This window comes from Antrostomus carolinensis, unplaced genomic scaffold, assembly GCF_000700745.2.
Source record: "Antrostomus carolinensis isolate BGI_N321 unplaced genomic scaffold, ASM70074v2 scaffold52468, whole genome shotgun sequence".
Taxonomy (NCBI): Eukaryota; Metazoa; Chordata; class Aves; order Caprimulgiformes; family Caprimulgidae; genus Antrostomus; species Antrostomus carolinensis.
Window position 1 is genome coordinate 8043 of NW_010333320.1, and position 15469 is coordinate 23511.

General features: G+C 39.3%; 1 protein-coding gene across 1 annotated transcript; it reads left to right on the forward strand.

Moving 5' to 3' along the window:
- Positions 1–2434: 2434 nt before the first annotated feature.
- LOC104529487 (kinesin-like protein KIF26B) lies at positions 2435–8494 on the forward strand. The gene is made up of 3 exons (XM_010173817.1): positions 2435–2527; positions 5960–6493; positions 8408–8494. Exons 1-3 carry the CDS (start codon positions 2435–2437, stop codon positions 8435–8437), a joined length of 657 nt encoding a protein of 218 aa, XP_010172119.1. The 3' UTR covers positions 8438–8494.
- Positions 8495–15469: the final 6975 nt, after the last annotated feature.

Here is a 15469-nt window from a genome sequence, read left to right on the forward strand (position 1 = left end):
CCAGTAGTATGTGCCAGCTCCAGAAAAACACCTTGAAAAATAGTAAAATTGTAAGGGCTACACCAGACAGGATTAAGATTTGATTTTTTTTCTTGCCTTTCCCAGAACTGAACTGGTTCCCCAACTGTGTTGTGGGGATACTGACTGTAAGACAGGGAGCACTTTCATGGCCTTTTTTGAAAGTAAAGGCTCAAGTCATCAGCAGAAAGCAGTTCTTCAAGTTTGAGTGACAAAAGCGGTAATAGTTAAAGAGGTGGGATATGATAACACGGCAAGTTTTTGCTGCAAGCAGTAAGACAGTCTCTTTACAAGGGCTTGCTGGAAACAGGCTAATGTAAAAAGCCTCTTTCTTACTCCATTATACTTTCTTCATGACCACTCTCTCTCTTTTTCCCAAGTTCCCTATTTACAGCTCTCCAGTTCAGCATTGCCTCCTCTCTCCTCTTGCTAACATGTAGTAACAGTGCTTACTGAGGGGGACGTTCCTGCTGGGGAAAGGAGAAAGTTTCAGAAAAGGACAAGAGGGAAATATGTTCTCCTTCTCTAGCAAAGGAGATGAGATAGTTTCATTTGCTCAGCTGTGAGTGGTAAGGGATGGCTTATGTGAAGAAGATATGTTGGGCAAGAGAGAGGTCTTCAGTGACAGAGAGGGTAAGGTAGTGTGGTCTTTTCAAGAGAAGGTATCAGTTGCTACGTACAGAGCAATGGAAAAAGGGAGGCCACCTCACTGCCTCCTTGGTCTTGCTCATGTACAACTTTGACTTTTAATTAGCAAAACACTGTTTATACTAGCAGAGATCCTGCCACCTTAGATAATTCAGATGATTCAGTCTTTGCTTAGCAAAGCTAACTGATTTTTGTCCAAGAGTTCCCAGCTCAGTTTGATGGTACAGTGCTACTAATTTATAGTTACAGTGTGTATCCTGTCATGCTCATTTAAGGAAGAACTCCCATTGACTTCAGTTTATTTGAACATACTTTTGCTTTAACAGAAGTGGTGCCATTGTAACAGTGAGGAGCTGTTTTCGGCTGTTGGGTCTCTGGAATGCTGAAAACAGCAAATCTCTGAAATGTAGCCTAGAAGATGATATAATATGTTGAAGGTAAGGTGCAGAGTCACTTGGAAAATAGCCCAAGTGCCTCTGGAAAGTAAATTTACAAGTATAATCTCTTTATTTGGCTGGAAAGTACACCCTCAAGAGAGAAAGGAAAACAGAGGAGGTTATTTATTTATTTATTTTTCTTTCCTAAATAGAGACCAACCATGGACTAACAGGACTGTGTTTAGAGCAGAGATGTTTGCACAGTCATGGAAAAACATGTGTTTTTTATCAGGGTTAGGGCTTCCCCCTTACTAACGTTTCTTAATTAGTTCTTTTACTCCCTGCCTGTGGAGAGTGAGTCTGGAAAACACACTTCCTTCTGGGCAGAACTTTGATCGTTGCTATCCCCTGCTTCTCCCCTCACCTTGTGTGACATATTACGTACCAGCAGTCATGCTGCCTGGACCCTTTCATAAACAAAAGAACTCCATGAGTTGTCTGTGAGCATCTCCAAGCAGAAGCTGACGTCTGTGATTTTGGTTAGTATTTACTGCTTTGGCTTTCCCTGAAAAGCAATGAATAATATTGGTATTGAAGAACAAAATTTGATAAGAAGGTCTTGAGATCCATTGTATAGTTGAATTTTCTCTGAGGTGGAGTAATGACATAGGGTTACAACGTCTGACTTGCGTAGGCTATAGTTGACCAAATCAAATACAGTTGTACACAAAATCTTAGAGAGTATGTCCTGTATTAGTGTCTGTCTGCTGTATGTTTGCAAAAAAGTAGTATGTGTATGAGGTATTTGTGTAAGAATGTATGATCTGCTAGGTTCCTTGTAGCATATAAAAGTGCAAATGGCTCATCCTATTTCTTGCCCACCTCTGTCCACCAGTTGAGCTCTGCCTGCTTGCATCGTGTCTTCTTGTGAACTTTGTGTAAACGTATGCGTGAAACAGACTGTGCTTCATGCTGAAAGTGGTTGTTTGCTTCCTCAGTTGAGGAAGATGGGCACCAAGCTGGGCAGCAGGAAGGAAAGGATTATTCTGTTTGTAGTCTGCTTTCTTAGTGATGGAGTTAAATGTCATGAAAACTATTCGGTAAGGTACAGATTTATGAAGGGAGGCGAAAGAGAGGAGGGTGCTTCTGCATTAGCTTACGTGATCATTTAGTAGTGCCATTTCACCTCCTCCTTGAGGTCAGGACTGCATTTACCTGGTACAGCTGTCTGTGTATTTCAGTGTTTCCTTACTAGTGCCTGTTCTCTGCATACATTTTCATGGGGTAAAGCAAGAATTCCTCAGCATACCTGTCTATGATGGGTCTCTCAAAAACAAAATTTCCTTCCCTCTTCTGTCTTTCCCATGTGGATTTTTAGTTCAGGACCAAAGATGGGGGATTTATTGCTAGCTGATTACATTGGAGAAGATGAACAGCCAAAGATAGCTTGGAATTGGTGTTTAGTTGAGCTTGAAAACTCAAAGGTAATGTGAAAAGGCTCCTTGCAACAAAGCTCAGTGTGCAGTCTGTTTAGTTCATTGCTTGCCTTGTGCATTTATGCTATGTTCTGTGTTGTGACTGATCTGAAGCTTTCAGACCTCTTACACACCTTCGTTTGTTTATTATAGGAATAGGAGTTTATAGTAATGCTGTTTATACTGAAGATGGGTGAACCATTACAGCAATAAGAGAAACCGTCATGAACCTTTGCCCTGAACTCAAACCAAACTCTTTTGTGTTTTTTAAAGTTCTGTTTCAGTTTTCAGTGTCACTGTACTTTGTTCTGTCAGGACTGTAAATGAGTGCCAAAATATAAATGGTATTTCCCGTGTCAACCTCAGATTTCACAAGCAAATATGCTCTCGTGCCAGGGAGTGTGGAGTTTATTAGACCTCACAAGTTTCAGTAGTGAGTACAACCCTTCCAGCTCCTGCTGCTTAGTGTAGATAGCTCAAAGTACTTATCCAGTGAGGTTTGCCCATCACTGTTTCATATGGGACAAGATACTGTCATATGCCTATGGGACAAGACACTGTTTATTGAACTAAAAGCATTTCTAGGGGAATGTGTGCAGATGATTGCTTGCAGATGAAATACTGAAACAGAATATGCCATGTAACTGCATTTCCCTGCTGTTCAAGCAAGGATGTAGTGACTGTCTAGCTTTGGCCTCCTTCTTGCTAAATGTGTTGCAAGACTGTCAGCTGGTGGTTCTTCTGTGAAATTATAGTGGAGCTGCCCAGTGCAGAATAAGAAAATAAACTCTCTTTTATGCTCTATCCGTTTTGTTTTGAGAACAAAATGTGACTAATGTGTTTCTGGAACCTGAGTTTCTAGAAATTTATTTGCTGTCCTGTAGGCTTTTCTGTTTCATATTCCAGACTTGGATCCAGTGTTAAGCTATCTATCTAGTAGAGTCTGATATATGAGTAGGGCAAATCTTGGGAGTAATCAGTTCAGGGTTGTGCCTGTCTTCCTCCTTTCTCCTCCTGAGGAGGAATGGTCTTCCTTCTTCCCTCCCTCCCCCTCTCTCTCTGTTTATTGTTGTATCAGAGAATGATATGATGTTTGTTTTAACACTGAGATGAAGCTGAATTCACTGCTGTCCAGCACTCTTTAAAGTTAGTGTGCTACTTGAATATTTATATCATGCTGACATTTGCTTACTTTAGAGAAGGCTTTATTTCCTTGGAATATTTATCACAGTATCGAGGAATTTCCATGTTGAACTGCTGCTGGATCTGAATGTTGTATATAATTACCTGGGTTCAAGCCCAGTTGCCTAAGGGAAGTTAACTTTCAAAGAAAAACAGCCAGCTCTGTGGCATTAGCTAGCTGAAGGAAGAGCTAGCAAGGATTTTTCCTGGACTGATGTGGAGCAGCCTGGAAAGAAGATTCGCACCTCAATTCGGCTATATAGGTAGCTTTGTCTACCTCATTATGGTAAAAGTAGAGTGTCCTTTCCCTGTGTACCCGCCATCATGGGTAGCATGCTTATATCTGATATGATCTGTTGACCTAGTTATGGTATGGGATGGAAAATAAGATTTGACATCTTTTTCATCCTCTTTTCTTCCCCCTGATTTCCACCAGTCCTTTCCTGAAGGTTAAGGGGGAAGTGTTAGCGCAGAATCCAGTTCCTGCCTTCCTGACACACTTTGCTCTGACCTGCTTTGTGCACAGAATAGAAATGACCAGCTTGAGGCTTGATCAGATCTCAGCCTCCTGTTGTTTCCCATCAGCTTATATGATCTCTCTTGGGCTTCTGGGGCTAGAACTGCTCTTTTGCTGCTGTACATAAAGAGGCGCCATGATTTATGAATCAATTAATCACTGCATGCTGAGGAGCTCTTCACGGTAGTTAAACAGTGAAAATAAAATGCTTGAGTGTATAATAAAGATGAATCATAATGAATATGACCCTCTACCAGTGAATTTTCTCCCATACTATATTATAACCCCTACCCATTCTTTCCCAGCACAGACAAACTATGAAGACAGGAAATTTTTCTATTTTGGATGGCATGGAGTTCATCAAATTAGTTGATTAGGGTGGTGTCTACTTGTGTGATTTCCCCCTCCCACACACACTCTTCCAGTCTGATTTCAGTTTGCTGCTAAAGCTGACCAGGCCACAAAGACAAAGAAGAAAAAGAATAAATTTGATACTACTGACTATAAATCTCATAAGAAAATCCACCAATTAGTCTCCAAAACTTAAGGAGGGGAAGGTGAAGTCTGGCCTGCCTGGTCTGTAAAACCACAAAAATTTTTTTGATGAAACATTTTCATCGCATAACTGCACAAGAAATATTTCCATCACGTAACTGTCACTTTTTGCCATGCGTAACACACGTCATAGCTGTGTGTTTCTAAAACTGCACGATACAGTAAGAACTAGGCAAGTCTGGTGGTAAACCACTGCTAAGGCTGCTGTAAGACTGCTGTTTGGCTTTACAGCTTACTGAAGCACTGTGCAATTTAGGCCAATTCAATGACCGTAGTCAGATCAGGGTGGCATGTTGCTCTGTGGAGAGCACCACTGACTTTCAAAGATCTACCCATGAGGTAAGGATATGAGGCAAGAGGTTTTATACCTCACCATGTGGTTTTGCACCAAAACTAAGCTTTCCAAGAAGAAAATAATTCTTTACAAATTATTGACCCTATACATGTTCTATTTTCTAGGTAAAATTATTGTCTAATTTTACATTACCAGTAGATAACCAAAAAAGTGGTAGAACATTTCATTAACAGAAAGGTTTGTTTGTTTTTTTTCTGGCTGAAAAGTGTATTCTGAGTAAAAGAAATGCTGAAAAGCTCTTGAAAACTTTATAAAATATCCATCTGTTTTGAATTCTGAATAGGATTTTGGGAGAGTGATGGTACTTCTGTTATTTTTTTATTATTATTATTATTATTTTTAATAGGCAGGCTTTGAAATTTTAAATTTTTGTTGCAAAGGGTTTCCTGGATTTTCTGAGTACCAAAAGCTGGCATTGATGAGTAGATGGATTTGTGAACCTTGCTACAAGCCCACTAGTTTTAGTGGAGTTGCTCTTGATCTCACTTGTGTAACTAAGAGTAGATTTCATTCAAGCCAGAAATTAGGTGCAGTGGTGTGAAGCAGGTTAATTCATTCTCTCTGCCACGTGTTGAAGCTTGCAGTGGAATTATAATATTTGCCACTTATCAGTAAAAGTAAAAGAACTTTTCTTCCAACACAATCTAGTTTTTCATTTTTGTTCAGCTCTGCTTCTGGCATATGTTAACTGTATCTAATGTCCTTTGCAATCTAAGCTTATCTCATAAATTGGCTTTTGAAATGCACATTCAACAGTAATAATGTTTCACTATGGTGACCATGGTTAAGCATTTCTCTCCTGTCTTCCCCCCCTTCTCTGTTTGATTTTTAGGACCTGGGTTTCTCTTCGGTGATTCATGACAAGCTCCAAGTTCCTAATACCATTCGTAAGGCATGGAATGAGAAGGACAACAGATGTGATGTTTGTGCCACACACCTGAACCAGTTGAAACAAGAGGCCATTCAGATGGTGCTGACCTTAGAGCAAGCTGCCAACTCAGAACATTATGATGCCTCACCAGGCTCTCCTCCACCTCTCTCCAATATCCCCACGTTAGTGAGTCCCCGGCACATGGGCAGCCTGCAGCCCAGGGACTGGGCATACATACCTGCCCCTTATGCTACATCTAATTATGCAGGCTTTGTTGCCAACAAACACAGTGGGAAACCCAACAGTCTAGGAATTGTCAATGGGGTGGAGAAGAAAAATGGCTCTCCTGGACACCAAGCAAAGGTCAGCTTTCAAATGGCCACCAGCCCCAGCAATGGTAATGTTCTCAACTCTGTGGCTATCCAGGCTCATCAGTACCTTGATGGCACCTGGTCTTTGTCAAGAACGAATGGTGTCACTCTATATCCCTACCAAGTAAGTATTTTAAAATAACAAAACGCGTTTGTTTTCTTCCCATCAAAGCTTGTATGGGCATGCTAACACTACTTGCTCCTCTTGGGGAGAAGTAGAGCTGTTCACACAATGAGCACCAGAACAAGGAGTGCTATAAGTTCCCTTTTCCCTGATAGGGGATTGAGTTGAGGGAGATACAGATCACAACCAGTATTAATTAGAACACCTTTTATTAATTCAGCTGTTTCATTAATAATAGAACCAAACTGTTGTTATTAATAGCAGGTAACTCTTCCCACAGTATATGCAACTACTCTTGCTCAAAATGCTTGGTTGGAGCAACAGTTGGGAGGCCAACCACACTTGTTTACTCACAAGTGGAAAGCATTACTGATGCACCAGCAACTTCTGGGTGGGCATTCAGGAAGTACCCAGAGGGTCCTTTGGTTCCTCATGTATGCATATGATCCTATAGTCTTTGTCTACATATAGCAGGCACTACCTTTGTTGATGTGTTCTAAGTTACATATATTCTTATTGATGGTAGTGTGTGCTGGTGGCCTTCTGCAGATTCAAGTGATTCTTGGTGTTTTGATTTTTATCATTTCTTACGGATTCAGCCACTCTACTAGTGTCCAGAGCTTAGAAGTTCTGGGGAGATTTTTCATGTACATCTCAGCATATTCGTTTCCTCCTCTTTGGCCTGCTGTTTTCTGGTACTCCACACCCATAAGTACCTGTAAAACCCATCCACACCAGCTCACACAGAAGGGGCTTTTATGACAGGAGGTAGGCTTTCTGAGGCACTTAGCTGCAGGTGGTGCGATGTTCAGAGTGCCAAAATGCTGTCAGATTGCAACACAAGAATGTTCTTTTGAGTTCTCCCAGCCATCCCTATTGGCTTACTTAGGCACGTAACTATCTTTGTAAGTTGCTCTTTCTACTAAGTTACAAACAGATTGCAAGATAGATCCCTAAATTAATATTTAACATTTATTGGCATGAGAGCAGCTGACATGGCAGCCAGAAAAAAACAGTGTTATTCATAAGCTTTGAGATATTGTAAGGCACCAAAGGAGACTTGGTAAAACCAGAAGTGAACTACAGTTATTTTATCTGGAAAATATGTGACTTTATAGTTTTGTGGATCTATGCTCTAGTGAACCTGAATCATATTTGACCAGGTCAGTATATGATCACAGTTTGATCTAAGAAAAAAAAGCAAACAAACAAAGAATGCACATTAAGAAAAGTGAGTAATTGTTATTTGTATTAGGAAAATCAGTTCAGTTTTATTGTATTCATAATCTTTTAGTTTTATTTTCTATGTAAATGTGTTTTGTTTAATTTTTAATAATGTTCCAGATTAAGGACTGTTCCATACCATTTCCTTTTCCCTTCAATAATCTTGAAATAGAAAAAAGATAGCACCTGGAATCTGGTAGCATATTCTACTCTGCCCCTTGCCATCCCCGCCCCCTCCTCACCCGCCAAACAAAAACAAAGAACCCAAACCACCAAAAAACCCCCACCCCGAATGAACCCAACCAACTAACAAAATAAACCCCTCAAAAAACAAACCAAAACAAAAAACAGCACCACACCTCCCCCCCCGCCAAATCAAATGTTGAAATTCTCACTTTGCTCGTGTCACATTTAATTGTCCAGTCAAGGAATAATAATTACAGCTTTTGTCTTTAAACATGTTGAAAGTATTTTAGTGTTTGGTTATGTAGTAACTGTATCAGACTGGGAATTAGTCAAGTAAGAAGAAAAACTTTGAGAAGTAATTTATTTGTAATTTGAAGTAGTAGAGAGAGGCAAGATTTCGGCTTTTGTTTGCAGAAACCAATCTTTTTTTGCCACACATTTTCAGAACATCTTAGATCTCTCTCCCACATAAGTACGTTTTTTGTTATGCCCTTACTGTTACAGTTACAAAACTCTGCTAGGGAAGAGCACTAGGAAGATGAATCTGTTATCACATCTTAATTAGAACCCTTCTTGATTTGAAGGTGAATTAAAAAAGAGGTGTTAGCTACTTAATTCTGAATGTCTATATATTAATTAAATTTTCTTACCTTCCCTTAAGAACAGTGGTTATAAAAACCTCACTGTGCATTAGCTAAGAGGAATAGAAAATATTTCCCGGGATAAAAAGCCTTGCACTTCCCACAGAAGTACTGTACCCTTCTACATCATAATCTTGTTAAACTGATGTCCAGGGAGAAGTCAGTCCCATGGCTCTAGACTTAATGGCGCCTGTTGTAGACACTTCCCATTGTAAATTAGCTTTTGTTAGACAGTCTAGATAACTTGACAGAAATGGTTAAGTACCTAGAAAACTGACTGTATTTTCTTCCTTGAAGTATCACCAAAAAGAGAAAATATTGGTTTGGAAGTGACACTCTGTGTTTCGGAATTGACTTACTGTTGTGAGTTCAAGCATGTTGCTCCCTTCCTAGGATCTTCCCCTCCAGACTGCCTAAAACTAGAGCCTTGTTAAGGGGAATGAGTGACAACTTTTGTTTCAACTCTAGTAGAAAAAAGTACTAAAAAAATAAAATGTGTGTTGTGATATTGTAGGGCTCAGCTACTGCAGTAGTATAGAGCAAGTCTTAAATTACATACCACTATATAACTACTTTTGCAGAAAGAGTAATTGCTATTAGGAGTAAGTAAAACAAATGTGAATTGATACACTACCAGATTTAGTAATTACTATATGTGTACAGCCTGAAAAAATAGAAGTAGTAATAATGTCTTTAACTGGAGATGCATGTCAGGTGTAAAAGAACCTTTCTATTAATTTCATAGAGGCATTATGGGAACTCATCAGTGGAGTTTCCTAAGAATAAATCAGAGAAATAGCTGCTGAGAATTGTTTAGGCAAAACTGATCCCACCTGAAGATTAGGAGGTGGAGTAGATGACCTCATCAGTCCCCACTGGCCCTGTTTTATATGATTCCATGTTTAGCTGCCCCTTGACAAGACAGAAACAAAATCTGGTTCCAAAAACCTGTGACATCTCCTAGGCCTGGGTCATAAATGAACAGCCTGACGCTGTTTTCTGTAAGGGGCCGAATCTAATTTTGCTGGTAAGTGGTCCTCTTACAAAACTGTGAATCAGAGGAAAGGAAAGTGGATTGATTGATCTCAAACAAAAAGCATGGCCTGTTAAATCCTCCTACAAACACTGGAATGCTGAAATGGTTACCTGGTCAGGGTTACAGTGACCCCTTTCTGGTGAATATGTGTAGGAAAATACCAGCCAAGATTCAATAGAATTTGATCCAGAGTCTGAAAATCGTGCTCTTTCAGTCATCGGCAGGTGGCATTTGTATACCCCAGGGATCAAACTGTGTTTTAACACTTGTAAAGGCTTCTGTTGATCTCCCTTTCACTCAGAGGGATTTCAGTCCTTCTCTGCTCTGAGAAAACTCATTTAAATTGGTGAGGTTATACCTGAGAAGGGCTGTAATTATTTGTGCAGCTGCTAATGTGAATTACAGGATAGCATAGTCTTAAGTACATTTATGTTGCTTACCGGTTATTTTGTAACACTTCTAAAGAAAAAGAAACCTTTAGGCCTAGGGTAATAATGTAAGAGCCAAAAGTCCAAATATCTTGATGAAATTATTGCTTCTCATAATTTTTATAGAGAATGTGGTACTAATGCATAATGTTATTATTGCTTTATTATCCAAAGCTGCTAAAGTAGCTGAAACAAAACCACCACATTAAAGAATGAGATAGCTTTGAGTCCTTAGTAGTTCAGACTGATTTAGGGTTTGCTTTCAAAGGGAAAAAAGTTGAAAATGGTGACTAGATTAAACTGGTTACACTAAACCACTTTTTCTGGAGTAAAAATGCTCCATTATTTAGAAGTAGTTGTTCCTCTTTAGAATGAGCACCCTCTTTCAACCGAACTTAACTGCATGGTTCTGGTATGTTGGTGTGCCTCATGGTGTGCCATGACAAAAGCATGGCATTAACTGCATTGTGGTGTGAGCTGCAGAAATGGTGGGCATTTCCTCGGCCCTCTGGTTACCTTCCTGGATCTGCATAAGAATCTTTTCATATTTTTAAGTAGATCGTTTAAAAAAGCAAAACAAACAAACAAAAAAAAATAGCACAGTGGTAGATTTGAGTGACAGGAAGGTAAGAAAGAACCAGAGAACTGGAAAAGGCCAACTGTTCCAGGAACAGTGTGGGCCATGAAAGGGAAGTATGGGTAACAAAAGAAGTGGCTGTTGATGTGGATAGGGTGAGCACCTCCTGCTCTAGACCTTGAGGTTGTAATGTTTGAATCTGGTAAGGAAAAAGGTAGTGCATGTAAAAATTTGAGTAGGGCTATTGTGAACATAACAATATCAAAGGAAAAAGTGTTCCTTTCTCCCCTGCCCTTAAAAAGACCCTTTTGACCAAAAATTTGGAAAATGACATCTTAAACTACTGAGAGCCTCTTGGCCCCAGGCGTAATAATCTCAAGCCTATTCAGAGAGTTAACAAAGGCTTTGTTTGTGTACAATTGATGAAAGCCTACAATATGTGCTTTCTGTTTCCTCTTTATGTATGATGTGTGTTTAGAAGAAAACTGTTCTCTGAGAAAGTACCAGCTTGTTCTGGAGTTTCGCAAAGATGAATGATTTGTTTGGAGTTTACTTAGGTCACAGCTGTCTCATAACACATCAGTTCTTTCAGGCAAAGACTTTTAAAAAGAAACTGGTAATGATTAGAGTTGGGCACAAGATGGAGAGTTCAGATACAGAGCCAATGTCTGTGTGTGAGGCATTCTCATCCAGGATTTTGATTCCAAGCTTTTTTTCCAAGTCTCTGCTGTATATCTCTTCCACTTGCTGCTGTTTTTGTTGCTTCTTAAAGTGTTCAGCAAGTTAATCATTGCTACAACAATGCCAGGGTAATTTAAGTAGCTTCTAAAGGATATAATGCAAGATACAGAAATTGAGTTACTTGCTCCATCTGTAGACTAACAAGTGTCTTCTATAATTATTCCATGCTTCCTAGAGGCAGACTTATTTTGCCAAAACATCTTAGCAACAAAAGAAAAGGAGATTTGTATACTGTCTTTTCTAGTACTGTGTTGTGCAGCCACACGTGATTCAGTACGAGATACCTAATGCAGGAGGTATTTTGCTTTTGTACAGTTAGCTTTTGGTCCAGAATTTTTTGGATGGCTTATGTTTCAATAGCAGCTTAGTCACCGAATGTATGAAATCCATGTTTGAGTATGATTGTGCCCTGAACATAGTAGAAAACTTTGTTCCTATTACTGTGAGCTCATGAATGATGATGCTGAACAAATGTGTGCAAACTCTTGCACTGTATTTTTTTTTTGTTTTGTTTTGTTTTCCATTCTGTGACCTGGACTCTAGCAATGAAATAATTCTGTCGTGAGGCTGTAGACTGAAAGTGCAGGAATTTTATTTCCAAAGTTTATTTGACTGGGCCAAGAAGCAGACTGTCAAACAAATTCATTGGCACTGAAATTATATCCCTGCTTAATTATCTCTGTTGCCCTCATCCCTCATGCATTAGTTGTTATCTCTGAAGTAGCTTTCCTCTGACTAAAAGCCTTTTTAAACCACATCACTAATAGTTAGATATGACCCTACTAAAGTCAGTTTATGTCATCAGCTGACATTTTGCCATGATTGTTTGATCATTCAGTTTGTATATTACAGGAGTTGGCTATTTGTATTTCAGTCCTCCTGTCCACCCCCTCAACTAACAGCCCAGTTGTATACTGATTCTCTTATATCATCAACAGGGGAAACTGAAGTCTATGTGAACTGTAGGAGGGGTTTATTTTTTGCTTTACTCTGGTGTGATTTGATCTCTTACAGCGTTTTTATGCATGGCTTAGTGACCTTAGAATCATTACTTTTCCTCTTCATGATACTGGGGTGACCGAGGGAAGAAAGAAGTAAAGGGTATCCCGTGGACTGAAAAGAGCTGAGTAGGCTTATCCTATGAGTATGAAAACCCCATGACTTAGCTGTGATGTGAGGAAGAAATCTGCACTATTAGAGGAGTGAGTTAATCCTGTAAATTAGCGAAAGCCAGAAGATCACAATTAGTGAGGATTTGGAGTCTTGGTTTCCTCCCCTGCTCTGTAGCTTAAGGATTTTGTCCACATGAGAGACTAGTTTCTATTCTGAAGTAATAGCTGTGCTGATTGCTTGCATCACTGAATAAAAGCATAAACTGAGAGGAGGAGAGATGTTTTAACAGTGGGAAAACTAATGTATAGATGGGATGGAGTGAGAGAGAAGACAGACTGCTACATCAACACAAAATTACCACTTTGTTTCCCATGCTGTAAATAAGGTGGCACAGAATCAGAGAGAAAAATGCTCAGCTTCTGTTTTATTTCATAATTCAAGAACATAGAGAGTTAAGTTAAAAGACAACCAGTTTGGAAGTGAGAAGAGGAAATATGCTTCTCATGCAATGTACAGTTCTGTGGCACTTATTACCATGGAAATAGTATTGAGGCCAAGAGCTTAGGAAAATTCATAAAAGGATTATGTGTTTATCTGGGCAATAAAAAAAAAAAATCTTCTTTCTGATATTTGGATTTTTTTTTAAAAAAAGGAAAGATAAAATTTCCATAAAGCATAAGGCAATTAGTGTCTTATATTCTATGGAGAAGATATACAGCTAACGACTAGAATTCCTGAAACTACCCCTGAAGCGCACAGGTGTAACTGGGATGACTAGGAGAAGGGTACTGATGTAATTAGTCTGCTCTTAGACTCTTTGTCCCTCTATTCTGAAAGTGACTCTTGAGTGGCAGCTGGAGAGACAGTCTACATTAGAGCCTGAACCTGGTGAAGGATAAACACCAGATGACACCAGATGACTGGTGCTGTGTTTTGGATGGAGGCCTGTGATAAACAGATTAGTGAAGAGTTCTTTTCCAACAGTTTCACCAACATGCCAGAGTTGAATGTAAATGTTGTACACTTCCGAATTATTCTTTTTTTTTTAATTTTTCACTTAAATATGTGAAGATTAATGGCTTCTAGAAACTCTCTTGGGTCAAATAATTCATATAAGAAACATGTTGGTCTTTAAAGCTGTATAAAGATTCAGTTTTGTGGCTGATATTCCTCCTGTATCTTGCTATTGTTCAACATCTGTTGCAAGAAGAGAGAAAACAGACGTGTACAAAACCAAGGGTAACTCATTCTAACTGAGATGTGGAAGGGAAGGAGAGGATGACAAAAGAATTAGAAACCAAAATTTTTAGGAGTTTCCCTTTAGATTACCAAGGGGTACCACTCAAAGAAGATGCAAAACAATATATTGTCTACTCGACAGAGACATTTGTTTCTCAGGTTGTTTTACGTAGATGGGACGTAGAAATAAGATCAGATTCAGGAACATAATCATAATTTTTTCTTTGTTAGCTTTTTGAAAAATCCTGTTCTAACCTTTGATCTTTCTTAGAAAAAGATTTGGGCTTTTAAATATGAAGAATTCTATAATTGTGCAAAAAATAAATTGACAATGCCTTTTTCTCTGAGGCTATGCTGTGCTTCTGGGAAGTAAGGAATAAATAGTTAGAAGCTGATGTAAATGAAACATGATTCCATACAGCTATCATGTAAAACCATTGTTTTCTTTTCTCTAAAGCGTTTCTGAAATGGCATAAAAAATGGAGCATCAAGTTCTCTGTTGGGACAGCTCTCTTTAATTCAGGGGATTTGAGTTAAAGTGGTTGGTGGTTCCCTTATATTCCAAAGCATTGAGAACTTGAGAGGTGGGTGTTGTCAGATAAAATACACTTGAGGCCAGGCTATCTTCTGTTTCACTCTAGGATAATTGCTTTGCAGTTGACATGGCTACATCAGTGTAATACAGATAAGAATGAGGCCGATATCAACCCTATAAGATCTGATCAGACAGAGTGTGAGAACAGCTGTGGTGATTGGAGTGAATATGATGTCTTGCACTCCAAGTGGGCTCAACTTCCCTTTGGGCTGGTGGATGGGGCAACTTTCTTTTTCCATACACCTCTGGTCTGACACCACACTGAAAAGTCTGTTGAAACTGCTCCTCTTGACAAATGAAAGCAGAAGGCTGATTGTCCAGCAGTTTTTGAACTTTGAATGTGCCTAGTTGTATTTTATGAAGAATGAGGAAGAATTGCATCTGTGCAAGGGGGAGAAACAGCCCCTCCCAACTAATGAAACCATCTTTTAAATCTACAAACTGCTCTGAGGAGAAATGAAATTGCACTTCACCTTTCATTCCCACCTAACCTCTCTGGCTGAATTCAGAACTGCTCCAAAGGTTAAAGTGGAAGGGAAGGTAATGAGCTCTCATGTTCCAAGGGGTTGGTTGGTGCTCATTGTGCTTAATGTCACTAGTAAATCTCAACAGGAGCATCTGTAGCTCTTCTTTTTATGGTAGCACAATCACTTATGCCATTAAGGCATCTGAGGACTTTGGTTTTATGTGCCAAAGAAGTCTCATGTCTGACTGAGAGATGTGAACGTCAAGTGACTAAGCAGCAAACAGTGCAAGCTAACAGTTGTATGGGTGGGAGTGCAAGTGAGGTGTTTCTGTTGTGACAGCTCTTTGAACCAAATACATGCGTCTATTATGCTTTACTTCAAATTGTTCGATTGTTTTTGAATTTGTGAAAGTGGCATATATATGTATTTGTTAAATAGCTGGATAAGTTTATGCAGGGGCTTTTGGCTAATGGGAAAGACAGAAAAAGAATTAAAGTTTGGAACTATGCTTGATGAAATCACTTCTGCTTTCTTAACTTTATTGTGGCTGCATTGATCTACACTGAGTGCAGCTTGGTGTCACTGGATAATTATAAAACACACCTGCGATGTGAATTCTGCAATTTCTTTACACCTTTTACTGCACTATCTATTACTTTGCAAGGAAGTCAAGGCTATTGCTAAAAGCAGAGTTTAGGCCTAGGAGAGGGGTGCTGCTGGATCTCATCC

Bases quoted from the DNA above. Each gene is read 5' to 3' on its own strand.
- LOC104529487 (XM_010173817.1), top strand. From the start codon at position 2,435: ATGGGGGATTTATTGCTAGCTGATTACATTGGAGAAGATGAACAGCCA. The intron at 2,528-5,959 runs GTAATGTGAAAA...TTTGATTTTTAG, and splicing joins TTGAGCTTGAAAACTCAAAG to GACCTGGGTTTCTCTTCGGT. The intron at 6,494-8,407 runs GTAAGTATTTTA...TTACTGTTACAG, and splicing joins TCACTCTATATCCCTACCAA to TTACAAAACTCTGCTAGGGA.